Raw genomic sequence first — 27,364 nt, 5'->3', positions numbered from 1 at the left:
TATATATATATATATATATATATATATATATATATATATATATATATACTTTTTTTAATGTGTGAGCTAAAATGTCCCAAAAGGTACTTTTCATGAGCTTGTAACTGGTGAAGACAAGGTCCTTGTACTCCTGCCATAAATGCCTGATCCCCTACTCTCCTTCTGTGCTTCTCATATGTTCTGTGTTAGACTACACTAAGTACTTGCCTCTATTTTACTGAAGGCCTTTGTCATCTAGAGCAAAAAAGACTTTGGTTTGAATTTTGGCTTTTACCTTCTTTTAGCTATAATGATCAGAGAAAGTACTCAATAAAGTTCAACAGATGTTTATTGGATAGTTAGCTGGCTGGTTTGTTGGGTGGGTGGATGGATAGATGGAACAAAGGAACTGAATGGTGTTTAGGCTGACATCCAAGCCAGCATGGAAATGTCTGACTCTTACTGTTTTGTTTTTTATTAGATGATAATGAAAAAAGCTTATCGCTTGGTCTCCAGACTCTTAGATCCCTGAAGGTAGGACTGAGTCTACTTTTCCTTTGATATTTCATCTCAGAGGCAGGGAACTGAGAGTAGCATCACTGAGTGACCAGTGACCCTTCTTTGTTTTAGTGTATCATAAACTTGGACAAGCACCGGCTGATTGTGGGGAAGACAGACAAGGAAGAAATCCCTTTTGTGGAGACAGTTTCTATGAATGACGACAAGTAAGTACACGAGTCAGGGGATTCTCAGACAGTATACAGGCTTATAGCCCACCTTTAGCTTTCAGTCATAACAGAAGTCAGCCCTTCCCCAGACTAGAGTTTACTGTCCCACAGAACTCTGTAGCTCTGTAGCCTACATGTTATAATAAACAAGGATAGCACACAGAATAGTGGAAAAAACTAACAGTCTTTTAAGGTGGTGTGTGTGTGTGTGTGTGTGTGTGTGTGTGTGTGTGTGTGTGTGTGTGTGTGTGTGTAACAAGGTTTTAGTGTGAAGCCCAGGCACGGAATGGGGTGAGTTGGGATTAAGGCATTGAGATAAGGTTTTAGCGTGTAGCCCAGGCTGGATTTAAATTCATGAGCTTCCTGCCTCCGCTCCCTAAGTGCTAGGATTATAGATGTATACATGAGACATTTTTCAACCCAGGTTTTTTGCCTTCAGATTAACTCCTTTGAATTTGCTATCAATTATTTGTTTCTTTCTCATTTCAGCACTTCAGAAGCATAATTGCAGCCTGAAGCGTGTGTGCATGTGCACACACACCAGGTTGACAGACTGAGAAAACTGGGTTCGAACTAAATACAGTAGCAACTTGCTATGGACCAAGTCCTTCCCTCCAGTACATCCTGCAGGGGCTTCTTCCCGCTCAGACCTTTTTAGACTATAGTCTGTGCTTAGAGATCTTGTCTGGTTAATGGCTTAATGGTTAAACAGACATTGTTTTTTACTTCTTTGAACATTTAATTTATAGACCTTTTTTGACACTGCCAGGTCTTATTTGTGGCCTATTTCTCTGCTTCTTCCAAGAATTTGCTTTTTATTAATCAATCCAGTGTAGGGGCTGCCAGGTTCTACTTCTCCATAGATAACACTTGCTTTTTTAAAATATCAAAATATATAGTAAATAGGAACTTTCTTTCAGTTGTTTCAAAGAGATGTAGAAACATGTTTTGACTTTAGAATCTCTTCTGAAGTAATTGATTTTTCCAGTGTGAACTTACCTGAAAGATGTTTCAGGGAGGTCATCTGGTACAGACATTTAATTTAAACACACAGACAGGTAAATGAATTATCTAAATTCACACTTTAAGTCAGTGGCAGAAGATAAGCAGAATCCGAGCCTGATATCCAAACCAAGGCTCTTACGCTGCTTCATTTGTTTTCCAGCCTTAAGAAGAAGGCAGGAAGGTTAAAGTGCAAAACAGGAAGGATAATGGATATGGCTTAGTGGTGGCCTGCTTGTCTAATGTGCACAAGGTCCTGGGTTCCATCACAGCACTAGCGATAGAGAGATGGCATGTTGATTAAGAGTGCTGGCTGCATAAGCATGAAGACTGCCATTCAGATCCCAGTACCCAAACAAAAGCTGGACATTGTCCCCCACACACTTGAGACCCCAGAATCAACAGGATAACCAATGGAACTTTCTAGCTTCCAGTCTAACCAAAAGAGAGAGAGGAAGACAGGAAGAGGAGGAGAATGGGGGTGTGTGTGTGTCTCCAGAGTCCTTGCTTCAAAGGAACCAAGTGATGTGTGGTAGAGGAATAGACGACACCCACATGTTCCTCTGGCCTCTGTGAGTGTACACAGGTGCACAGCTCCATGCATTCATACAAGTTCCTACACACACTCATAGACACACATGGATACACACCACAGGGAAAAGATGAGAGGGTGCAAAAACAGGCTACGAAGATAAAACAGTCTCTCAGTGAACAAGAGAAGAAAGAAACCACAGATAGGAGGGGATATTATTAGTCCCTGAGACACCACTGACAATGTAGTTGTTACTGTGGGATATTGATTACCCCTAAGAACCAGTCAGAATGTCTGTCTGTCTTGATACATGTCACAAAGATTCAAGTAACTGGAAGTAGAGATATGGAAAGGAAAAATTAAAACCACAGTAGTCCACAATAGAAGGGGGAGGCAGAGTGCGCTGAGTGGGGAAGCCTACCTGGGAGACTTTCCTGAGGCTGAGATGGGAGTGAACCCTCCAGGCAGGGAAGTAAAGACTGGCAAGCCCTCACTCAGTACAGGGAAGGGAGAAAGGTACCCAGCAGCATTAAGAACCATTAACAGCTGGGTGTAGCATATGCCTTTAATACCAGCACCCATAAGGCAGAGGCAGGGACAGGCAGATATGAGTATGAGACCAGCCTGGTCTACATAGTGAGTTCCAGGACAGTCAGGGAGACAGTCTCAAAAGACAAAAAAATAAAAATAAAAATAAAAATAAAAAACAAACAAACCAGAATAACCTTTATAACTGCCCAGTATTTCCTGATCTGACCCATCTCAGTGGACTGGGGAAATCACAGGGTTGCTTTTTAAGCTTTTTTTTTTTCTTTGCTATTGCATCTTCTCAGGCATAGAGGTGCCTGTAATGGAATCTTCCCTTCAGTTCAGTTATAGAAGTATTTGACAATTCAGAAAAAAAAGCTAACTGTAAGTAATCCTTCAAGCTATTCCTAAGTCTACCCTTGGCTCGTAGCAGTTCTCAAACTTCAAATCTTGTCAGGTATCTCAGCTGTCTTGTCTAGTGTCCCAGCCTTCAGCCTGGCCATGAGAGCTCCTTTGTGTAGGAGGAACATGCACCTTCTGAAGGCTCCCTGCACTTTTGTTCATCACAGCATCATACTGGCCAGCTTTCCTCAGATGACAGAGCTAAGAGATGTCACCCCTATTTCCCTACTTGAGAGTTCTACCTCAAGCCTTGACTCTTGGCTACAGAGGAAGCATTCTGCAGGCTCCTTCTTGTGTCTCTGGATTTCCTGAGGGCCAGTAAGGCCAGGAATTCTCAGGTTCTTGAAAGAGGCATTGATTTTGGCCTTTTTCAGTTGGGCACTGTATGGTACCAGGATGAATACATGGCCTTTAATGTTCCTTCTGACTTTGAAGATCAGTCAGTTATTTTCTAATCTGGGAATAAAAACAGTGGGTGAACTGGACTCCATGTCATAGCTTACTCAGTTCATTCACATCATCTGAATCTTCTAACCAAATTACTTTAATCCCTAGGTATAATAGAGATACATAAAATGCTACAAGATAATTATAGGAAATCTTGGGATTTATTAATGCTTTTTTGTTTTGTTTTTGAGACAGGATCTTATTATGTGGTCTAGGCGGGCCTGAAATTTAATATGTAAATGAGACTAGCCTCAAACTCATAGAAATCAGCCTGCCTGTGACTCATCATTGATGCTTTTTAAATGCTGCCAAGTTAACTACTCTTATAGTTTCTGTTTCTCCAGTGTTCACAAAGGGACACTGGCTTTGCTTTTGGGGGCTAGCAAAGTAATGTCAATGAGTTTTTCCTGGTTAGAAAATGGGCAGTGTTTCTTAGGGTGTGATAGTGTCTAGTGCATCATAGTTCTGAGTCCAGGGAAGGAGCAGCAGACCTGCCTCATTCCTTAACAGACACCACATCCAGGAAGTTGAAGATGTACACCCAGGTATTTTCATGTTTAATTTGAGGAAGGGATGTCTATTGACTTCCCTTTTTCCTTGCTCTGCACATACCCCTCTAGTATGGTTTTCTGTTCCTTCGCTCAGAGCATCTATAGACTGGATTACCTAGCTGCCCTTATTCTTGTGTAGTAGAAATACCTTTCAGGCTGGGGACTTGGAGGAGAGGAACTGGATTCCTTCCTCCTTCTGTTGCCAGGTCTTTCTGCATTAGCACTTTATCTGCTCAGTATTTCTGACTGTACTGGGCTTATTTGTGACACTGATGTATCAATAAAGTGGACTTGTTCTCTGTGTGCTTGTCTGAGTCTCTGAAGCCGAGGAGCCAGGACACAGCCTAAGTGCATCAGCTTCTGCTTAGGGCCTCCGAATGCAAGCCTTGTGGTTTCAGCTTCTCAACTGCTCATACTAAAAGTCTAAAAGTCTTTGAATCTCATTGATTTGTAGTCTATAAAGCACATAGAAAAGGTATTGAACTCACAGTGTCAAGTGAGGACACCCATGTGAAGTGCTGGGGAGCCAAACCTCCATGTACAGAACAATCAGCAGTGTGTGGAGAAGAATTACTTCTAGAAAAGGAAATGTTTATTTGGATAACAAATGAGAGAGGCTTAGGAAGGGAAAGGGTTGAACTGGTCTTATTATATAGAGTCCTGCACTAATATGAGCAAAACTGTAGAGTCAATGCAACCCCCAGCATAACAAACAACAGCCAAAACATGCTGTTTAGAAATATGGATTTAAACCTCAGAGATGGCAAAAATATAAAGATTTGGAGGTTGGAAATTGAGTGTAGTGGGCTAGAGTGGGCCCTGCTACTTTTCATTATAAATCTACAAGACTAAAAATTAATATTGTGCAACGTTTCCTGAAAAACTCTCAGAACCACCTATTTATTAGCACTCTGCCCCACAAACCACATCATCTGGGACGGGTTTGCGGCACTGGCAGCAGGAGGGTACAGGAGTCTGGGTAGACTCTAGGGTGAGGTCTTCTTGGCAAGGTCTAGAGCAGGTGGTCACAGTTGCTTATCTCAAGATGACAATGGCTGGGGAGGGGCAGAGGAGCATTGGCTGCCCTTGCACCAAATAGTTTCTCAACTGTTTTGTTATTTTAGGAGCCCAAGAATTTAGCAGCCATAGTGGCACCAACAACTCTGAGAACAGAAATGATATTCTAGCACCATGATTCCTGGGTACTATGATGGGCACTAGTCATCAAGAGTATGTATTGTAAGGCACACTTACGTGGTTTCAGAGTATAGAAAAACCTCATATTAAAGGGGACTAAATAAGGGAAAACTGATAGGTACACATGATAAAGTTTTTTTGTTTGTTTGTTTGTTTTTTTCTGTTTTTTGAGACAGTGTTTCTCTGTATAGCCCTGGCTGTCCTGGAACTCACTCTGTAGACCAGGCTGGCCTCAAACTCAGAAATCAGCCTGGCTCTGCCTTCCGAGTGCTGGGATTAAAGGCGTGNGCCACCATGCCTGGCCTACATGATAAAGTTCTAATTCTGCCTTCTTTAAATTTGGAGATGGTTCCTCTTGCCTTCCTAACTGTTGCCCAGAGAGAATTTTTCAGGCTTTACCAAGAGATGAGAACTCAGATCTGGTGGTAAAGTACCCTTGCCCTGTTAATCAAGAGGGATAAAATAGGGGCTAAGGATGTAACTGAGAGGGAAAAGGCTTGCTTAGCATATGTGAGGTCTGGGTGCAATTCCTAGCATGGCAGAAGAAATATGAAAAAGGAAAGCCTACTCCTAGAGAAGCCAGGAGAAGGGCAGAGAGGAAGGCAGATGCTCGAGTGAGTGTCAGTGTATAAACAAAACAGCTCTAAAGGGATCCTGGCCAGAAGTCTCTCCTCACCTAACCCAGTTCCCCAGGTCTGCCCTTTGCACTCTGGACCTCTTAGCCTCATCGCTCAGGGTTAGAAAGAAATCAGGCAGAGACTAAAGTAAGTACCTGTTATTCCTGAGACAACTAAATGAATTTCTTTCCTTCCCCTTTTCTTTTTCCCTGCTCCCCATATTAATGCTTGGATCTTGGTCTCCAGGTCCAAAGATATTAAAACAAAGGTCCTCTGCTCAAAAGAACCACAAGCTTTTGGAAGGGGATGGGAGCATAAAGGTATATATGAAAACACAATTTTACCATAATAAAGTAAGTTAGGAAAGAGATCTGCAAAGCCACAGACATGTATACTTGTAGAAGAAGGCTTTCCAGCATTAAAGATCCCTGGTCTACAGGAACAGGAAGCAGTCATACATGTATAAACTGGGCAGAGGAAGAGAAGTAAAGCCTTCTATTAAAGTCAGCTGAAATTATATTCATTTTTGGCAGATATACTTCTCCCAAGCCCTTAGCTCTACCTGTCCCAGTGTCTTAGTCAGGGTTTTATTGCCGTGAAGAGACACCATGACTACAACAACTCTTATAAAGGACAATATTTAATTGGGGCTAGCTTACAGTTTCAGAAGTTGAGTCCATTATCATCGTGGCAGGAAGCATGGCAGTGTGCAAGCAAACATGGCGCTGGAGGAGCTGACCCAAAAGGCAGCAGAAGACTATAGGCCACACACTGTATGTAGTTTGAGCATATGAGATCTCAAAGCCCTCTCCTAGTGACAGACTTCCTCCAAGGCCACACCTACTCCAAGAAGGCCACACCTCCTAATAGTGCCACTCCCTGTGGACCAAACATTCAGAGTCTCTGGAAGGCCATCCCTACTCAAACCACTACACCCAGTTTCTCCCCATCACTGCCCTTCTACCTGAACCTCCAGTCTATGGTCCATTACCTGTCAGTAATGGCTGATCACTGTGCATTTTAGAACAAAAAATTTCTAATAGCCACATTGAGAAGGGTTTTTTTTTTTTTTTTTTTTACTTTGCAAAGAATTTTATTAGCACATTTTAAATTTTATTTCCAGGCTTCTTAAGCTGTGTAACACCCCTGGCTATCCTGGAACTGACTTTATAGACTAGGCTGGCTCAAATTCACAGAGATCCACCTTCCTCTCATTCCCAATTGCTAGGATTAAAGCTGTGTTACTACTCCTGGCTAGAGATCTAGATTTTATCAGATCCATAAACAAAAGAATTTCTAAAAGCAGCCATGTTTAAAATAGCAGCTCCTGTAACTTCTGCAAGTGTCAACTTCTTCAGAAGTTGCCTCAATTCAGTTTGCCACATTCTTACAGGCTTCATCAAAATTTCGCATGGATCTGGAACTATCATCTGGTTAGTAAGTAGCGAGAGGTGCTTTTCCATCCAGATTGTTGGGGCAGTTTCAGCCAGTCTCTTTAAACTAGTCACACTGCCTGCACCAAGCTGGTTTAGGGTGCTGGGAAACATTTCTGTCAGCTGTTTTATCTCAGTGTGGCAAAGTAACGGGGAAGGGGGGAAGGCGTTTGCTACCAGAGACACCTGAAATTTAGAGTTGCTAAAATGGATGTTTCTTGGTTTTTAAACATGTTTACTTCTTTGTTATCAGTTATTGTTTACTAACTTCTTTAAGGAGAACTGCAGTTTTTATCATCTGCTGTGGTTGTCCTATGAACCACCTTCTTTCTGTGGGAGGTACCTTTCCCAACAATGCAAACGTGTGCCTGCAGATTGGCAAGTTTTTTCTGGTTCATGACTGTTTCATCTTGTTAGTGGAAATGGGGCTGTGTGAACTAGGGTTCATGCTCAGGGGGTCCCAGGCAGATAAGCTGAGAGAAGGGACACACATGGAGACATAATCCAACACATTCAAATATTTAAATTTTAACCACTATTTCAAATTTTAATTTTATGTGTATGAGTGTTTTGCAAAATGTACACATGTGTACCATGTGCGTCAGTGCCACTGGGAAACAGAAGAGTGGAACCAATCCCCTGGAACCAGAGTTACAGAAGGTTGTAAGCTGCCACGTGGATGGTGCAAACCAAACCTCAATCTTCTGCAAGAACAGCAAGTGCTCACAACTGCAGAGTCAGCTCTTCAGCCCCGACTTTAATCAGTATTTTAAAATAAAAAGATTTTGTTTTCCTCATATTGACTTCCAAATACAACATACAACCCTCGATTTAGATTCCTCACAATCAAATGTTCGATTGCCACATGTAGCTCTAAAGCTCTGCCCATACTGAGTGTTATGTGATCGTCTTCATTAAACAGATGAGGTGGACCTGACTTGGTGGCCCATGCCTGTAGTCAGTTATTAGGGAGCCTGAGGGAGGGGAATCTCTTGAGTCCACTAGTTTGAGACAGCATGGACAAAGAGAAGAAAATAACCCACCAGCCTGAGGCACTGCTGCAGTCCTTTATCTCTGTACCCCCCCCCCCCATCAAACCTCGGAAAAGAATTTTTTCTTTATTTGTTTCTCCTTCTTCTTTTTCTTTCTTCCTCCTCCTCCTCCTCCTTTTCCTTCTCCTCTTTCCTTTCTCCTCCTTTTTGTGAGACAGGGTCTCTCCATGTAGCCTGTCCTGGAACTCACTTTGTAGACCCGAATGGCCTTGTCTCAGAGATCTGCCTGCCTCTGGGATCAAAGGCATCCAACAACAGCATTGGCTCTGGAAAGAATTTTGAAGGAGGGTTCCTATGCTTTATCTGAAGAGCACACATTCCTTTTAGATGTTAGGCATACAGCTCTAAACTGATCCAAACTGGCTACTAAGTCAGCTTTTAGCAATCAGATCTACAATACCTCACCAACAAATTTTATCCTGACAGTCCTGCGATTAGTAGGACACCCTTAGAAGGATTTGAATTATCCCCACTGGGCTGGTGAGATGGCTCATCGGGTAAGAGCACCCGACTGTTCTTCCAAAGGTCCTGAGTTCAAATCCCAGCATCCACATGGTGGCTCACAACCATCCATAACAAGATCTGGCGCCCTCTTCTGGAGTGTCTGAAGACAGCTACAGTGTACATTACATGTAATAAATAAATAAATCTTAAAAAAAAAAAAAAAGAATTATCCCCACTGTGACAGGATCTTCACAAGAACTGGTGTGAATGCATCTAGTCCTTTGGGCTAGTTGCCATTTAGAACTAAAAAGGGCTAAGTACATTTAATGCAGTAGCACCTTGTGTTAGGTTCTAGTCTAGCATCAACAAGAATCACATAGCAGAAAAACGCTGCGTAATTTCTACCTGTAAATTAAGACATTTCCACCAACCTGGAAAGGACCACTTAAAGGGGTGGAGGGGTCTTATAAGTAGATTTTGAAAATCATAAAATTTAATCCCCTTTTATTGAAAGGAAGTGATTTTCCCTAATGACATTCAGCAAATCCCTAAGGGCTGTGATGAGCATGCTGCATCCCTTTCTCTACCCCCAGAGTCTCTAAGTGAAAAAACTATTTTAATGAGAAGCACTATGTTCTCTCCAGGGTGCTCCTGAAGTATCTACAGAAAAAGAAACCCCATGGAGTAGGGTCTGCGCTCCCACAACTGACTGAAAGGTCAATAGTTTTAAATAGGCACTGCCTCACAGAAGCCTGGTTCCTGGATTCTCCACCGCCAGGAGTTCTGGGCGGGGGATGCTCCAGGGGCGGTCCGCATCTTGCAAAGCCTGACTTGAGCCAGCCCAGATCCGCGGCCGTGGCCCACTTCCCAGCCCTAGACTGGACCAAGGCTGTCAGCCCCTAGTGGAAGCCACACCCGCTGGACAGCTCACAGCTACTGTTGGGAGCCGGGCAGGAGTCTGAGTCCTGGAGGCGCACGGACCGCAGGTTCGTACCGAAGCCCCGGTGCCGAGCCTCGAGCTTCCATCTCCGGTGGATCGGGTGGGCTTCCGATCTCCGGACGCTCGGGCTCTCCTGGCCAAGGCTCCACGCACAGCACCCTCTCGGCCTCCGCAGTTCCCGGGGATGGGGCTCACCCGGCCTGTGGGACTGGGGTCCGCATGGCCTGCTCCCTGGAGGTGCAGGATTCGCCAGCTCTGGATAGGGAAGACCCCCAGCCTTCAGGGCAGCACCCGGGCCGCGGCCGTGGCGGGCCTTGTGCACCCGGAACCGTTTCCGGGGCGGAGGCTTTCTCGCAGCTGACCCGGCGCGGACGGTGACGCGCAGGCCCAGACGGAAGTGCGGGCGGAGGAGCCCGAGCCGAATCCCGAGCCGGGCGCGGGGCTCGGGGCTCGCTGGAGCGGCTGGCTCCCGCGATGGCGAGCCTATGGTGCGGAAACCAGCTGCGGCTGGGCTCGGGGCTCAGCATGTCCTGCCTGGCGCTGTCGGTGCTGCTGCTCGCGCCGCTGACAGGCGCCGCCAAGGTGAGTCCCGCCCCGCCCGGCTCCTGACAGAAGCTCCGCCCCTGCCTCTGGCCTGGCTGAAACTGGGGCTGACCACTTGCTCCCCACTCTCGGGTCTCCCAACCCGACAGCCAGATTCCCCCCGACCCCCGCTTCACAGCCCGAGGGCGGCCCTCCCTAGAACATCCTAAGCCTTAGCCCCAGACAGTGCCAGAGCCGGGTCTACAACCCTCTGCCTCTTGACATTTCCTTTCCCTGCCCACAGCGCACACCCGGAACTTTCCAGCCCTGGGAGCTTTGAACTTTCCACCCTTAAACTCGGGCGGCTCTCAGCCCCCAATCCAAACGATGGAAAACCCTCATCTCCCCGAAGTCTTCCCTACTACGGACTAGCTCCTCTCAACTCATTGATGAGCAGATTCCCTTGCCATGGTGGGGGCTCGGACATGGCAACTACCTGTTCCCAGGAGGACCTATAGGGCCACCCCCCTAACTTGATACTCTCACCAAGCTCCCCTCCAGGAACACACACACACACACACACACACACACACACACACACACACCCCTCTTCTGATAATTTGCTAGTGTAGGAGAGAGGGGACGGGAAGTTGTGTCCTCTCGCTCACTGCGTTTCTTAACCTTTTGGTCCCCATATGTTATCTGTGATTCGGAGCTGCCCTGGCCCAAGAAACCATGTGCTTTCCTGCCAGTGGGCTAATTTTGGGACAAAATAGAAAGACTCCATGGTGTAGGGGGAGACAGTGACACTGCATTTTTAAAAGAAGAGTTTTATAATATTTTTAAATGTTATAAAGGGCTTGGAAAGATAGGTCACAGGTAGGCAGGTGTTTTGATCAATTTGTTTTTTTTCAGTCTTTCTGGTGTCATCAGAAATAGGGACAGCAAAAAGTTTCCCAACTTTTGAAATACTGTTAGTACTCTTGTATGGATGTCAAACATTACCATTTTATGTAGTGTATCAGGATATAAAAATCCATCTCCCCTTGAGAGGATTTGTCCCAGTAAACACGAGCTGTGTCTCTTGCTTCTCTGAGTCCTCCTCATTGAACACAGGCTCTGGCACAGTGGTTACTGATACATTTAGGAGCTGTCAACAGCTCTGCCAGACATTTCATTGTACCTAGGAGCAGTGGATATGTCTCAGTGGGGACTAATGAGCCACAGCCTTCTCAAATAAACAACCCTTTGCTGAGAAAGCATCTCTTGGATTTATGCAGCATTTAATGCCTGCTTGCTCTGCCTCCTTGTATTGCTAGGAGTTGTCTTTCTTGTCAACCATGGATTGCCAGACAAGTTTCCTGGGAGACGATGGGAAGATTCAAACTACTTTCCCTTTTGACTTCCCTCGTAGCACTGGCTGAGTGCCCCTCAATGAAGATCCCGTTTATAGCTGACTCAGCCCCTTTTATCCATGCCCAGTGCCTTTCTTTCTCCCAAAAGGAAAACGTTAGAAAAGAAGAAATTAGAAGAATTCTGACTCTCCTCACCCTATTGTGTTACAGATTGAATTGACCTTATGCTTGCTAAGCGTATGCGTTAGCACTGAGCTAAACCCATCCCCAGCCTACACCTGTGACTTGCCTATAAATAATTTTTAATTCCATTCTCCCCAGTCCCTTCATATCAGCATCTCTTTGTAGGCCCTATTGCCTGTTGCGATATGCTTTTCTAGTGGCAGGTAGATGATAACAACACAATTGATTGTCATGCAATTCATAACTGAGTTTAAAAAGGCACAGATAGGGTCTTACGGGTTTTAGGAACTTGTATCTCTCAAACCTAAATCTTTATAATGGTTTTAGGATATCTGACAGGGATACTTAGCAAAATGTACATGTGTAGATTTAAAAAAATATTGACGATAAACTATAAACAAGTTATACTGTTTTCACTTTTATTGCAGAATTTTGAAGATGTGAGATGTAAATGTATCTGCCCTCCCTATAAAGAGAATCCTGGGCATATTTATAATAAGAATATATCTCAGAAAGATTGGTAAGTATCTTGGACCAAGAATCACCTGTTACATATTCTGTGGTTTCTACTGTTAACTCAGACTGTTCATATGATGTCTCATTTTGTTCTTAAGCGAAAGTGTCAAATCTTAGACTGGTGTCCTGAGTGTATGATACAAGTCTAAAGGAATACTGTAGCCTAAACAGAAAGCTCTAGGCCGGGATGGGGGGAGGTGTTCATTTCAGATGGGACTGAGTTTACTGTACTAACTACCAATAGCTACTCTCTTGTGCCTCTTAAACTTTGGTCAGGGATCTTTCTCCCTCTTTTCAGTGAAAGACAAATTGAGCCTTCTTTATCTGATGTATATTTTTTTAAGCACTTAAAAAAATTGTGTGTGGTCATGTCCACAAGGGGTATCTGTGGAGGCCAGAAGAGGATATTGAATTCTCTGGAGCCAGTGTTATAGCTGCTTGTAAGATGACAACTCCGGTGCTGGGAACTAAACTCCTGTCCTCTGCAGCAGTAGCTAGCACACTTAACTACCAAGCATCTCTCCAGCTCCTGGTCTATAATTTTCAGCTCATACTGTGCATGGAGTAGGGGCTTGTTTAGTTTGGGATTTGATTTTGGTTTTTGTTTTGAGAGAAGATCTTACTGTGTAGCCCACCCTGGCACTGTTTTGTACACCCGTTGGCTTCAAGCTCCTGCTCCTCTTGCGTCTGCTCCCCAGGCACAGTTTGTAAGTTTTGACGACAGAGTGCCAAATATTGGAGGCTATATTAAAGTTTCAGAGACTTGGGGATGAAGGAGAATAAAGGCTGTGGGTCTGCGTTCCTGCTTTTGGGTGTGTCGGGTAGTTCAGGTAGTTCAGGTCAGGCTGAGACCTTGATCTTTCCAGCACTTAGGCCGTGAGGCAGGCCTGCGACGACTGGGGTCCTGATTGGCTAGTTGACCAGGAGAAGCCTTCTCAATTTATCCCAGTGGACTAGGAATGCAATTTTTCCTGTGTGTGCCTTGAAACAAGAAGCAGCAGGTTCTACAGCAGGATGGATATCCTTCTGGTGGAACTGTGATGTCATGGCCACAGTGGAAGGTTGATGGAAATAGCTCCAAATGATAAGTACTTTGGTGTGTGCGTGATTTCACCGCTCAGCAGGCAGCAGTGATTGGACAGCAAGGTTAAATTTGTTCCATCACAAGTTTCCAAATTGACTTTGAGCACACTTACTTTCTCTGGTGCCATTGTTTAATCTTCCTACAATATGCATTTAGATTCAGACTGTTTGGTGTGTTCTTGTGATCTTGTGAACATCTGTGTGTCATTTTAAGGTATTTTTATATTACAAGGCGATTGGGGTGTATTTTTAGTGGGTTTTGTACTAGCAGGTTTCTTTATTTAATACATGCAAGCTCATTTTTTTTTTTTATGCTGGAGTTCAGATCCAGGGCCTTGTAAATGCTGAATAAATATTCTCCCACTGGACGGGATCCCCAGCCCTCAAATCCATCTTTAAGTTATTTCTATAGCTTCCCAAAGCTAAATTCAACATGTATAATCAATTTGTTTTCTTATTGGTAACAGAATGTGATATGTATTAGTGGAGTGGCAACCAAACCAAACTCACTTTTAAAGTGTTTAACACTGATTTTTGTTTGTTTGTTTGTTATTCTGTGCTGAGATAGGGCCATGTCTTCATCCCTAGTTATAAATTAAAACTAGAAGCTTTGAAAATAAATAGTTGAAAACAAGACTTATTGGAAATTTTCTTCCATCTTTTCTACTTTCCCTTGCTTGTAAGTCTTTTGCTGATATATGTTCCCAATTGACAGAATGTTTAACTTGTTTGGACAGACAGGCAGATCGTGGTAGATCAGGATGCTGTGACTCCCTGAAGACCTGGGTATTCAAAGTCCCAAATACACTTTCACCGTCTAGTCTCTAGGCCTCTTGTCCAGTTGTTAGCTTTAGTGCTTCGTTGACTTGGAAAAGCTGGTTAAAAACAAGGAAAGAGCAGTTCTCTGGTTTATCTCTGGATTTGGGTGAAAGCTTCCTTTGAGCACTAGATGGAGGTGTTTCCTAGTTGCTAAGACTGGTTGAGTGAGCCACATCTTGTTTATTATGGGTTAGTTAGAAACCCTTCCTGCTGTTTCAGTCCTACACAGTCACTGCTGCTCCCTTCCTCTCTCCGTTCCTTTTGCCTGCCTGCTTGCCTGCCTATCTACCATTCTGTTTAGAAACAGGGTCTCTATCTCTGTGGAGTCCAGGCCTGCCCAGAATTCTGAGTCATCCCCCCTCAGCTTCCAGGTGCTGTGACTACAGGTCTATGCCAAAGTTTCTCTGTGCGGCCCTGACTGTCCTGGCTGTCTTGGTGTTTGCCACCCCACCTGGTTTCCAGTTAACATTTTTAATTGCTCCAGTGTGTCATATGAATGACTTATCACATTTAACAGAAGAGTAAATTATGAAATGCTGAACAGTGGACCCCTAAAGCCACAGTGAGAAATAATTACATTCTTGGGCCAGTTATGCTGGCACATGTTTCTAACCTCAGCACTTGGGAGGCAGAGACAGGTGGATCTTGGTGAGGGCCAGGACAGCCTGGTCTACAGAGCAAGCTCCAGGGCAGGCAGGGGCCAGAGAGATGGCCCAGCAGCTAAGAGTGTTTAATGAGCCAGGAGTGGTGGCACATGCCTTTAATCCCAGCACTCAGGAGGCAGAGGCAGGTGGATTTCTGAGTTCGAGGCCAGCCTGGTCTACAAAGTGAGTTCCAGGACAGCCAGGGCTATACAGAGAAACCCTGTCTTGAAAAAAAACAACCAAACAAACAAACAAAAAACAAAACAAAAAGAGTGTTTAATGATCTTAAAGAGGATCTGGCTTTGGTTCCCAACTTTGCTATCAGACAGCTCACAGCTGCCTATAACTCCTGTTTCAGGAGATCTGATGCCCTTTGTCCTCCAAGGACACCTGCATGCATATGATACACATAAACACATGTAGGCACATGTATATACATATAAACTAAAATTTAAATTTAAAGCATTTTTAAATGAAAAATGAAGTATACAGAAATAAGAGAGATGGCCAGGTATGGTGGTGCACGCCTTTAATCCTAGTGCTCTGGAGGTGGGGGTAAGTGAATCTCTGTGAGTTTGAGGCCAGCCTGGTCTACAAAACAAGGTCCATGACTGCCAGAGATGTTACACAGAGAAGCCATATCTTGAAAAATGGGGGGTGTTGGGGGAGGTTCAGGGCAGCATTTATTTTTTAAAAAAGCAATGCTACCAAAAATATCTTTTCTCAAAATCTGTCATTTCTGGAAAATGATTGATTACTTTCCATTTTGCAATTGTGTATGTGACATGTGTGCTAATGCTTCTCAGATACTTAACCCACTGAGCAGTCTCCCAGCCCTGGCTTCCAGTTTGGTATGTCTTCACTTGTCATCTCTGGCTGCCTCAAGATGCTTTGGCAGCATCCCCTTCTCCCAGCCAGTCTTCTTGGGGGCGCTCAGTGTTCTGAGATGATTCTTTGACCCATCAAAACCTACCTTTCCATCCTGTTGCTCTGAACTATAACATTAGAAACAAATAAAACTCAAAATGGTAAACGTGATAAAAAGTTCAGTTATATTTAACAAGTAATTTAATCTGAACAAAAGCTGGACAGGCAGTGGTGGCACACCTTCAATGTCAGTACTCAGGAGGCAGAGGCAGGCAGATCTCTGAGTTCAAGGCCAGCCTGATCTACAAACTGAGTTCTAAGACAGCCAGAGAAACATTATCACAAATACACAAAATAATAAATGATAATGATAATAATAGTTTATAAGGATAGGGCAGATGGCTTAGTGACTAAGAACGCTGCTGTATATGAGGTCCCGAGTTGGAATCTTTACCACTTACATAAAAAGCCAGATATGGCCAAGCACGCCTGTCCTTCCAGAGGTGCAGGGAGCAGAGGCAGGAGGACCAATGGGGCTTGCTGGCTGCTAGCCTCATCCAGTGTCAGGCAGAGATCTTGTCTCAGGGGAACAAGTTGAGGAGTGGTAGAGTAGAATATTTGACACTTTGCTCGGGTTTCTGCATGTGTGTGCACCACACTCTTTCTTACACACAAATGGAAACTAAAGATGTGGTTGATTCACAAGAGATAGCATTTAAATAATGCCTTGTGTTACTTTAAAGCATTTAAAGGAGTTTTGCTTGGTGACTGGGCAAGTCTAAATATAACTTGTTTTGGAAAATATTTTTTTTTAATACAGTTTGGGATTTTCTGGGGCATCTGAAACTGTTAGTAATAGCAACTTGGACATAGATAGCCATTGCCGTTGGCTTCTTACAATGTCTTTGGCTTTTTACACTTAAAAAAAACATTTATTTTATATATGTGAGTATACTGTTGCTGTCCTCAGATACACCAGAAGAGGACATTGAATCTCATTGTAGATGGTTGTGAGCCACTATGTGGTTGCTGGGAATTGAACTCAGTACCTCTGGAAGAGCAGTCAGTGCTCTTAACTGCTGAGCCATCTCTCCAATCTAGCTTTTTACACTGTTAAACCTTACCAAAATGCCAATACTGAGAAAGGAAATTATTTTCTTTGATTTATTGATCATTTGGTCCTTATTTCTGTGAGTAAGCTAATAACCATTCTGGGTTTCAGGACTAGTTTTGCTCAGAGCCAGGAGAACATCAAGCCAGGTTTCCTCAGTATTTTCCTTTTTTTCCAGTGATTGCCTTCATGTTGTGGAGCCCATGCCTGTACGGGGGCCCGATGTAGAAGCATACTGTCTACGCTGTGAATGCAAATATGAAGAAAGAAGCTCTGTCACAATCAAGGTGAAACATGAGCGTGTACATATGCACACACATTCCCACATGCTCCCCAGAAAAGACAGAAACGTTTGAACTTTCCTGAAAGTAATAATGGCCCTGCTCTTGCTTTCTGGATTTGTTAGGACTTAGTAAACAGACAAGTGAAGTGGCTCTGAAACTATGTGCTATGTTTAGGTAGCACATTCTGAAATAGTCGTAGTTTATCATACACACTGAAAGCCAGTGAGACAACATTTATCAGGCCCCTCCTCCTCCGCTCCCAACCCTTGGACTGAAGGATGCATTTAGTCACTATTGTAACTCCAGGTCTTTGGTCTCTGAAGGGAATGGGGTGTTGACAGCTCCTCACCATGAGGTCTCTAATGAGCTCAGTTACTTTATTATGATGGTGAATGGTTCTAGGGTTTTGTTTGTTTTAAGATCTTGCTTTCCATTCTGTTCCTCAAAAGCAGGCCTCATAACTCAGGAGGCAGAGGCAGGAGGATCTCTGGGTTTGAGGCCAGCCAGGTCTACAGAGTAAATTTTAGGACAGAGACAATGCTCTGTTGAGAGACCCTATCTCAAACAAAACAAAACAAAACAAAACAAAATTTAAAAAAAAAACTTAAAAAAAAGAAAAAAAGATAAAGGCTTTAAAAATCTATTATCTCTAGTCCCAAATAGTCACTATTTTTAACTTTCTGCCTGTACCCATTTCAATATGTTATATAAGTAAAGTCATATGTGATCCTTTGTGACTTTTTTCTTTGAGTTGTAGTATGCATAGAACTTCATTTCATGTTAAATAGTATTCCACTGTCTGACTGCTTCTCAGTTCATGAATAGTTGGATTATTTCCATAATACTTACTGTCTTGAGTGTTTTTGTATGGATGTGTTTGTTTTTCTCTTGGGAAAATTCCACAGAGTGGTAAATTGGCTTGTGAAGAGATGGCTGGACAGTTTTCCAAAGCTGTGGCCATGTGTGAGGGTTCCACCTTTCCCTGCCTTTGCCAGCGTGTGTTCTGCATTATTACAGCCAACCGAGGGGATGTCAAGTAGCAGCACATGACTTAATACCCCCAAATCACTGTCCTGACAGTTGTTTCTGCTGACCTCCATCAATCTGAAGGGATATTCTGTTGAAATCCGCCTGAATCACAGTTCGGCTAGGATTCCTGGGGGTGGTTTCCGCAGTGATGCTGAATGCAGGATGCTGTGGTCAGCTGAAGAAGGAAAACAACTGTGCAGGCCACAGTGGCGAATGATGGGGTGGTGGGGACCCACAAAAAGATCCAGAGGCACCACTTTGTTCCCTCTTTTCCTGCCTTGGTGGATTCAGACTGCCTGTTCTGCTGGGCTCTGTCTGTACACAACCCTGTTGCTCCAAGTATATGTGTCAGGCTTCCCAAGATGTCATTGTTACTGAACAAACTTTGCTGTCTTGCCTTGCACTGAGGTGTGGCATCTTTTCTTTTTCCTTTAGGTTACCATTATAATTTATCTCTCTATTTTGGGCCTTCTGCTTCTGTACATGGTATATCTTACCTTAGTTGAGCCCATCCTGAAGAGGCGCCTCTTTGGACACTCCCAACTGTTGCAGAGCGATGATGACGTTGGGGTAAGTTCTGGCGCTGCAGTAGCTGCTCATTGCCAGTCTCTGCCCTCATATGGTGTGGTGGAAATGGTCGTAGGTAGATGTTTTCATGCTACTGCAGGTCCTCAATTAGACACTGGTGCATGTTCTAACTCGTGTGTATCTCTCTATGAAGAGATTGTTCTAGCAAGCTGTAGAAGTAGTTATTTCAACTGGTGGTCCTTGGTGAGGGTTTATCCAGGAGCTTGCACTGTTCATGCTCAGGAAAACATCTGGGGTAGTTTTTTTTCCCTCAGGTCCCTGCAAAACATTTTGCCTCTATCACCTGATACTTTGAAGGCAAGCGGCGGCTTATGCCTGTGATTCCAACACTTGGGATGTCGTGGCTGGTAGAGCTCTATAAACTGGATGCCAGCTTGGTCTGTATAGTGAGATTCTGGAAAACCAGTGCTAAACAGTAAGACCATGTCTCCAAAAACACAAAATTTAAAAAGGCAAGCATGCCCATTGAAAGGGGAAGATGACGGCCATGACATTCTTGTCTTACTCCAGTATAGGTAACTTACTGTTCTGTATGCTCTTTCATCTTTTTGCTTAAAGAAGAAAGCAATGGTACTTTTCTTTAACTTTAGAAAAAAAATCTAGCCATAACTCTAGAGATTCTCCTATCATTAAAACACATTTGCCCATAGATTGTTATTCCCAGTGTGTAGATTATGTGATGGTTTCCTTTTGGCTTTAACATTACTTCATTAACAGAGGGCTAGGAAGACAGTTTGATGAATAAAGCACTTCTTGAGCACATGTGAGGACCAGAGTTTGGATCCTTGGGGCTCACATAGACACTGCATGGACAAGGTGGCCTGCCTGTAACTCCAGCATGCAGAAGGTGGAGACAGAGTATCCCAGAGCCAGCTGCCTAGCTATACTGACCACACAAGGGAGCTCTGTTAACTAATAGACCTGCCTCAGTGAGTAAGGCAGAGAGCAGGAGAGGAAGACCCCAGGTGTCATCTTCAGGCCTTCAGACACATGTGCTCACACATGTGCATATGCACTGACCCATGTGTGCACACACATGCAAACAGACATGTATGCATGCATACATGCCACACACAGAGACACATGTAAAAAATGTCTAGAAACTGACACAATCCATAAACTTGCTGTTTAGTATAGTTTAGAGTATTGATTATTAATCCTATCAATGTCATATGTAGAATATTTCCAAATATTCCATTATCATATATAATTACTATATAGAATGTGTCTTAGTCAGGGTTTCTATTCCTGTACAAACATCATGACCAAGAAGCAAGTTGGGGAGGAAAGGGTTTATTCGGCTTACATTTCCATACTGCTGTTGATCACCAAAGGATACAGGACTGGAACTCAAGCAGATCAAAAAGCAGGAGCTGATACAGAGGCCATGGAGGGATATTCTTTACTGGCTTGCTTCCCCTGGCTTGCTCAGCCTGCTCTCTTATAGAACCCAAAACTACCAGCCCAGGGATGGTCCCACCCACAAGGTGAATTCCCCCTTGATCACTAATTGAGAAAATATCTTACAGCTGGATCTCATGTAGGCGTTTCCCCAACTGAAACTCCTGTCTCTGTGATAACTCCAGCTGTGTCAAGTTGACACAAAACTAGCCAGTACAGAATGATTTTTTTCTTTTCATTTTATTTACTACATTCCTAAAAGTGGATAATTTCAAGAGTCAGTTGTAAAGCCAAGCCTGGAGTGAGCTTGCTAACCACCATCAAAAGTACTCTTAGTGCAGGAAACCCTAGGTGCTCAGGAGGCAGAGGCAGGGGGGTCACAAGGTCAGGGGAAGCCCGGGAAGCTTAGCAAGACCTTGATTCAATAAAACTTTACAGCTGGGAATAGGGACTTGTAACCTTAGTACTTGATAGGCTAAGAAGGGGATTTCACAAGTTTGAGGGTAGCTTCATCTACATGAAGAAACTCAACAACAATAGAAATCACCCCAAGAGGAAAGGAAAGAAAAGAAAAACATTTTATTCAATTCACTTATTTCTTGTTATTTAATTCGTTTAATTCTTTGTTTTGAAGCAGTGTCTTATAGTGTAACCACTGAGGGTAGCACATAGCACCTGCTGTCCAGCCTGGGATTACAGGTATCCACAGGCAGACGGCTCCACACCCAGCTTTACTAAAAGAATATCAGGAGGAGGTGTGGGGAGATGGCTTAGTCGATAAAGTACTTGGTATGCAAGCATAAAGACCAGAGTTTGAATCTCAAAACCCATGTAAAAGCTGGGTACAGTAGCACCTGTCTGCAACCCCAGTGTTCCTACAAGATGGGAGGCAGAGGCAGAAGAATTCTCAGAAATGCAGGGGCCACTAGCCTCATGTATGCAGCAGTGAATAACAAAGGAGAGGCCCTTCCTCAAACAAGGTTGATACCTGAAGCTGTTCTCTGACCTCCATACAGCTGCCTTGGCCTTCCCATGGTCCTATACCCCCCCACACACACACTCACATACACACACAAGCATATAATACACATCACAATACACAAAAACAAACATTTTAATTAAGAACAAATAATTTCAGAAGTAGATTGGTAAGCTGAGAGAAAGGTAAGTCTGGAGATCTGATGTAATAAAACAAATTAAAATTTAAAAACGAAACTAGGGCTGGTGAGATGGCTCAGTGGGTAAGAGCACCCGGCTGCTCTTCCAAAGGTCCAGAGTTCAAATCCCAGCAACCACATGGTGGCTCACAACCATCCGTAACAAGATCTGATGCCCTCTTCTGGAGTGTCTGANAAAAAAAAAAAAAAAAACGAAACTAAGCACAGACAGGCAGGATGTTGTACATATGTGTAACCCCAAAATTTAGGAGGTAGAAGCAGGATGATTAAAAGTTAAAGATCATTCTTGGTCACATAGGGAGTTCAGTGACAGCCTGGGCAACTTGAGAACCTGTCTCAGTACAAAATAAATTGAAACAAATAAACAAACAAAACCTCAAAGGACTTAAGAGATAGCTTAGTGGTTAAGAACACACATTGTTCTTGCAGAGGATCTGAGTTTCATTTCCAGCCCCTTCATCAGATGGCTCACAACTGCCTGTCACTCCTGCTCCAGGGGGCTCTGGTGCCTCTGGCCTCCAGTCTCGGCAGGCACATGCACGCACATACAACATAATTAGCAATAATTAATCATAAACATAGTACACACATAAATCATATAGTAGGATTAATGCCTAGAGAGAACTTGTATAACAAAGCAGTAGAGTCTCAAATATTGTTTCCATGGTAATTTCCATTTACATATTCTCAACCCTGACTGTGTAGATACTAGGGTTAAATTATCCTTTGTTGTGGAGAAACCTTGCCTTTAAGAAATCTGGCAGGAGGACAAAATCACCACCAGTTGAGAACTACTGGCATAAAATGTCTATCAAAGGCTTCACAGTGTTCCATTCCTAGCAAAGTTTATGCTTTCTTTAATACATCCTTACAGCATTAGTTACCTGCTGCTCCCTTAGACAAAATGTTAATGTAATACATGCAAAATGTAAGCTGGTGCAGTAATACGTAGGTGTAAACATGGAGGATGACATTAACTGATGGGCTCATATGCTTAGTAACCTCTTCTCCCATCTGTGATTAATTCTGCCTACACATTGACCATTGGAAGCATGGTCACTTAGAGCCCAGATGACTCTGATATTTGTCAGACTGATTCTAGGCAGAGAAAAGTTTTAACTGAACAAACAGAAGTCAAATTTCAGTTCCTACAAACTGCTTAGATAACATGGGAGTTCTTCAGTATGTACTTTTAAAGTTCATTTTTAAGGCATTTAAATTCTTTCCCATTTTTATTACATTTTAGGGCAGATAAAAGAGTACAATTAGCCAAGAGGTTCACTTTAGACAATGGTAGTATTTGTTGTATCATATATCAGGACATGTAGTCTCTATTATCTAAACATTCTGCTAAAGCATGCTTTGTATTCATTGTAATTTTATCAGGTGTAAAAGAACAAACACGCAAAAGTGGAAATCTCTATTTGCATTCTCCTGGTGTCTGTGAGCAGCTTGTTCAATCTTGTGTAACTGGTTTGTTTAGTCATTGAGTTTGTTCCTTGAGGAGCAGATGACAAGCTCCCTGATAAAGTGCTTCCTTCTTGCCAGTGTTGTTTCTGCCCAAATAAAGCAATAGTAGTAATATTTTATATACAACATCACCGATGCACCATTTTCCCATACTAATCTACCCGAAACAATCTGGTGTGTTGGAAAGAATGACACCAACTTAGGGTTAGGCACACGAAGTGTTAGTGTTTGAGCTAATTTGTTAAATGACCTTGGGCTACTTTGTTTCTTTGTTGGAAATCAAGTAATGCTAATTTAGCCTTTTGTCTTTCTTTTTTCTTTTTCCTCCTTCCTTCTCTCCTACCACCCACCCCAGTCTCTCTCTTGTGTCTGTCATCAAGGTCTTGCTTATAGCCCTGGCTAACCTAGAACTTGCTCTATACACCAGGCTGGCCTCAAGCCTGCAGCAGTCCTCCAAGAGCTAGGATTCTAAGTGCACACCACCATGCTAGGTTTCATCTTTCCTTCTATATCTGTGGAACATCATAGATTTCACACATTGCCTTTGAGATTTTCATCTATAGAGTTAAAAACAAATAATGAGATTTGCAGAAGACATTGTCTAAGTTAGATAAAAAGTAGAGGCCATTCTGATAAAGAAAGACTTGGTAAAGAAAAGTCTTTGGAGTGGGCTCAGCACCCACTATTCCTGTAGACAACCTGAGTTCAGTTGTCAGAAACCATGACAGTGACTCACAACCGATTGTGACTCCAGCACGGGGGATCTAACATCCTCTTCTGGCCTTCATAGACACCTGCACTCATGTGCACACACCTACCCACATATACATATTAGAGACAGAGAAAATCTCTACAAGTAAAACAGACAAAAAGCGTCCTTGAGGTCCAGAATCCTGGCTGAGATGGAAAAGGCACTTAGTACAGGAGCAAGCCCAGCAGCCTGATAGCCTGATGCAGCAGATGCCGAGAGAAAGGACTCTACAGAGTTGTCCGCACATTCATATTCTCTCTCTCTCTCTCTCTCTCTCTCTCTCTCTCTCTCTCTCTCTCNCACACACACACACACACACACACACACACACACACACACACACACTAATAAATAAATTATTGCTTTTGCAGAGGACATGGTCATATTCCCAGTGCCCACTTGATGCCTCTCAGCCATCTTTAATTCTAGACCTAGAGGTTCTGACATACTCTTTTGCCCTAAATGGGCAGCAGGAATGAACATGGTGCACAGACATACGTACAGGAAAAACCTAAATATATATAACCTATATATAACACATAAATAGATCTTTAAATAAAAAGAAAGAAAATTCGGGCTGGAGAGGTGGCTAAGAGGTTAAGAGCACTGGCTGCTCTTCCAGAGGTCCTGAGTTCAATTCCCAGCAACCACATGGTGGCTCACAACCATCTGTAATAGGATTTAAGGCCCCTTCTGGTGTGTCTGAAGACAGCTACAGTGTACTCATATAAATGAAATAAATAAATCTTTAAAATAAATAAACACATTTAAAAAAAAAAAAGAAAATTCTTGGGGTAGTAAACATGGTAGAAATGTCTTGCTGTAGAAACATGACCAATAAAGCCCCAAGTGGCGGCTGTAATATAGTCAGGGTGTCAAGCACAGCTCTCCAGCCATGCCCCCTCCTGCCCCAGCTGCCTACACGCAGCAGAATGGTGTTGCTTCTCTCACGTAGGCAAACCTAGTTTCAGAGGCCAGGCGTGTGTTGGAACGTTTAGGAACTTTGCTGACATGGGGTTAAGGGAAAAAACTTAAGGAAAAGGCAAAACAAAAACAGTAAATTACAATGGAACCTGTTTGCCATGTGGGCAGCTGTGTTGACATCTCATCCATAGGTGGATTAGTGGGTGGTTTCCTCTGTGATGACTACAAACATCCAATTGCATTAGTTTATTTTGACAGGAGAGTCTGGCTTTGTACACAAACCGGGGTAACCTTCATTAGCCTCTTTCCTAAGATAGAGTTAATATGGAAGCTGTGGAACACTGCAATGAAAGATGGTTTTGTTGATTAGACACGCTAAAGTAAGCCAGTCCTCATTCTCCTCGATAACAGACGAAACTAAAGCACGTGAGCGTCTCTTTCTGCACAGTGGGGAAGAGGAGAAACTCGGAGATATTAGAAAACAGCCCATCAGTGCATGCCGAGGGCCAGAGAGACATTAAGACCATGCAAGATAATGGCCCTGAGAGCTCCTGCTTGCTCTAGTGGCCCTAGACTGACATGTAAACTGACAGTTCTGGTATCAATGGGAGTTGGGAAATAGAAAGACAGAGTTCTCCTTTGTCATAGATGAGCAATGAGATATTGATCCAAACAGAGGAAAGTTCTACATTAATACCTGTCATGGAGATAGTAATATGAAAACAGACTTCTTAAAAAGATTTTAAAAGTTTTGTGTGTCATATGTGTACATTTTTGCAGATGCATTGGGTGGCCAGAAAGGGTGTTAGGTCCCTTGGAGCTAGAGTGTAGGCAAATGTGAGCTGTCTTAGAAGGATACTGGAAACTGTCCTCAGATCTTCCAGAACAGCAGCATTCTTAACTGTTACACCATTTCTCTAGCCCTTAAAAAAAAAAGTTTAATTGCATTAATTAACTAATTTGCTTGTTTTGGGGGGTAGGAGTGGGAATGTGGGCACATGCGTGCCTTACAGGGTATGTGAAAGTCACGGGAAAACTTGCAGGAGTCAGCTCTCTTTCTACTGTGTGGGTCCAGGGATCAAACTCAGGTCAGGCTTGGCCCAAGAAAATATTCCCCCACTAACCATGAAAGACAAATGACCAACCACCATCCTTGTCTTGGTTTCTGCTCCTTAAGGAAAATGCTGACCACATGTCTTACATATCCCGTATTCCTCCTGTCTCTGGAATCCTTTGCTTCTGTATCTGAGTTTGTCCTGCTTCCGATTGTTGAAGAGCTAGAACACCCTGCTCTAGGTCTCGCTCACAGGCTGTTCTCGAATGTTTAACGCTGGCCCTGCCATCTCTAACACCTTCTACCTTGACTTCCAGGATCACCAGCCTTTTGCAAATGCCCACGATGTGCTGGCCCGCTCTCGCAGCCGAGCCAATGTTCTAAACAAGGTGGAGTATGCACAGCAGCGCTGGAAGCTCCAGGTCCAGGAGCAGCGAAAGTCTGTCTTTGACCGACACGTTGTCCTCAGCTAACTGGGAGCTGGAATCAGGTGACGAGGAAGAACACGCAGACAACTGGGAAGGATTGTCTGGGTGTCTGTGCGTTTTAATGCCCTGTTTGTTTTTACAAATCCTGCTGGATGGAGGAAGACTCCAAACTGGAAGCAACCCCATGCTTGGTATTTTCCTGTTAATGTATTAATAGAGACATTTTTACAGCACACAGTTCCAAGTCAACCAGTAAGTCTTTTCCTACTTGTGACTTTTACTAATAAAATTAAGCTGCCTGTGAGTTATCTTGAAGTTCTGTGCCTGGAACAAGCTCTCTCTTTCTTGCCACACAGTTCTAACTTAGTGTTCAAGATAATTTCCAGGTGTGTTTTTGCTTCTTTTTCTTGTGGTGGGAGAGAGAAGGCAGGGATGCCTTGGCAGTGCTTGAGTAGCTTCTCTCAAGTGTCTTTTCCAGACAGACTTGTGAATACATCAGACCCTCTACTTCACACTTGTTAATGTCCCAGTGCAGCTGGCTTGTCAGCGTGCTGGCCTCCCCACTTGACTTTTGCACTGACTACATTACCTAAGATTCTGGTTGGCCTGTGGCTGCATTTCATGACCAGTTGGATATGAAATGCCTGGGGGTTCCTCATGAAATGAAGATTTGTTTCATGCACTGTGATGTCTGATGCAACATGTTCTAGAACAAACTGGCCATCTGCTAGTTTACACTGATACTTAAACACAGTCTCAGCGTGTGTGGTCTTCCTCATCTTCTTCTAGTAGCTCTAAGGACTTGAACATTTAGAATAAAGACATTTTCTCTTAAGCCTAAGCCTCCCTGGATGATTGACGTACAAATACTGCTCGGTCCTTTCTGTCTTGCTGAGAGGCAGCTCTTTAAATAATGTAGGCAGCTTTGAACAGGACTAGAGTTCAGATTGCCTCTCTCTGAGAAGTCTAACAGTTATTGGATAACTGGCTTTTTTCTTCCTACATCCTCTTTGGAATGTAACAATAAAATAATTTACAAAACCCAATCAGTGTGTCTGTTCTCCAGCCTTTCTCCTTTCTCTTGTGCTGTGTGACAAGCATGTGACACAGACACCCTGGTATATTGTTGTTTGAAAACACATTATGCAACCCAATCCTGCGGTGGTGGTGCACACCTTTAATCCCAGCACTTGGGAGGCAGAGGCAGGCAGATGTCTGACTTGAGGCCAGCCTGGCCTACAGAGTGAGTTCCAGTACAGCCAGGGCTACACAGAGAAACCCTGTCTCGAACCCCCCCCCAAAAAA

At 43.5% G+C, this 27,364-nt stretch overlaps 2 protein-coding genes across 3 annotated transcripts in view; both read left to right on the top strand.

Moving 5' to 3' along the window:
* Nrip3 (nuclear receptor interacting protein 3) overlaps window positions 1–2,565 on the top strand; it is a 21,690-nt gene extending 19,125 nt beyond the window's left edge. For both annotated transcript variants that reach the window (XM_029537202.1, XM_029537178.1), the window contains exons 5-7: window positions 461–513; window positions 610–704; window positions 1,197–2,565. In XM_029537202.1, the coding sequence (XP_029393062.1) occupies window positions 461–513; window positions 610–704; window positions 1,197–1,212 (164 nt within the window). In that variant the 3' untranslated portion in view covers window positions 1,213–2,565. The remainder of the gene's footprint in view (window positions 1–460; window positions 514–609; window positions 705–1,196) is intronic.
* A 7,666-nt stretch (window positions 2,566–10,231) lies between these two features.
* On the top strand, window positions 10,232–27,105 carry Tmem9b (TMEM9 domain family member B). The gene is made up of 5 exons (XM_021200887.1): window positions 10,232–10,434; window positions 12,341–12,432; window positions 17,131–17,239; window positions 18,701–18,835; window positions 25,949–27,105. Exons 1-5 carry the CDS (start codon window positions 10,327–10,329, stop codon window positions 26,102–26,104), a joined length of 600 nt encoding a protein of 199 aa, XP_021056546.1. The 5' UTR covers window positions 10,232–10,326; the 3' UTR covers window positions 26,105–27,105.
* The last annotated feature ends 259 nt before the right edge of the window (window positions 27,106–27,364 follow it).

Source organism: Mus pahari, chromosome 1 (assembly GCF_900095145.1).
Source record: "Mus pahari chromosome 1, PAHARI_EIJ_v1.1, whole genome shotgun sequence".
NCBI lineage: Eukaryota > Metazoa > Chordata > Mammalia > Rodentia > Muridae > Mus > Mus pahari.
Note: the sequence above shows the minus strand (reverse complement) of the source record. Positions and strands in the feature narration are given on the sequence as shown.

Coding starts and splice junctions, on each gene's coding strand:
- Tmem9b (XM_021200887.1), top strand. CDS start 10,327: ATGGCGAGCCTATGGTGCGGAAACCAGCTGCGGCTGGGCTCGGGGCTC. Junction 10,435..12,340: donor CGCTGACAGGCGCCGCCAAG/GTGAGTCCCGCC, acceptor CTTTTATTGCAG/AATTTTGAAGATGTGAGATG. Junction 18,836..25,948: donor AGAGCGATGATGACGTTGGG/GTAAGTTCTGGC, acceptor CTTGACTTCCAG/GATCACCAGCCTTTTGCAAA.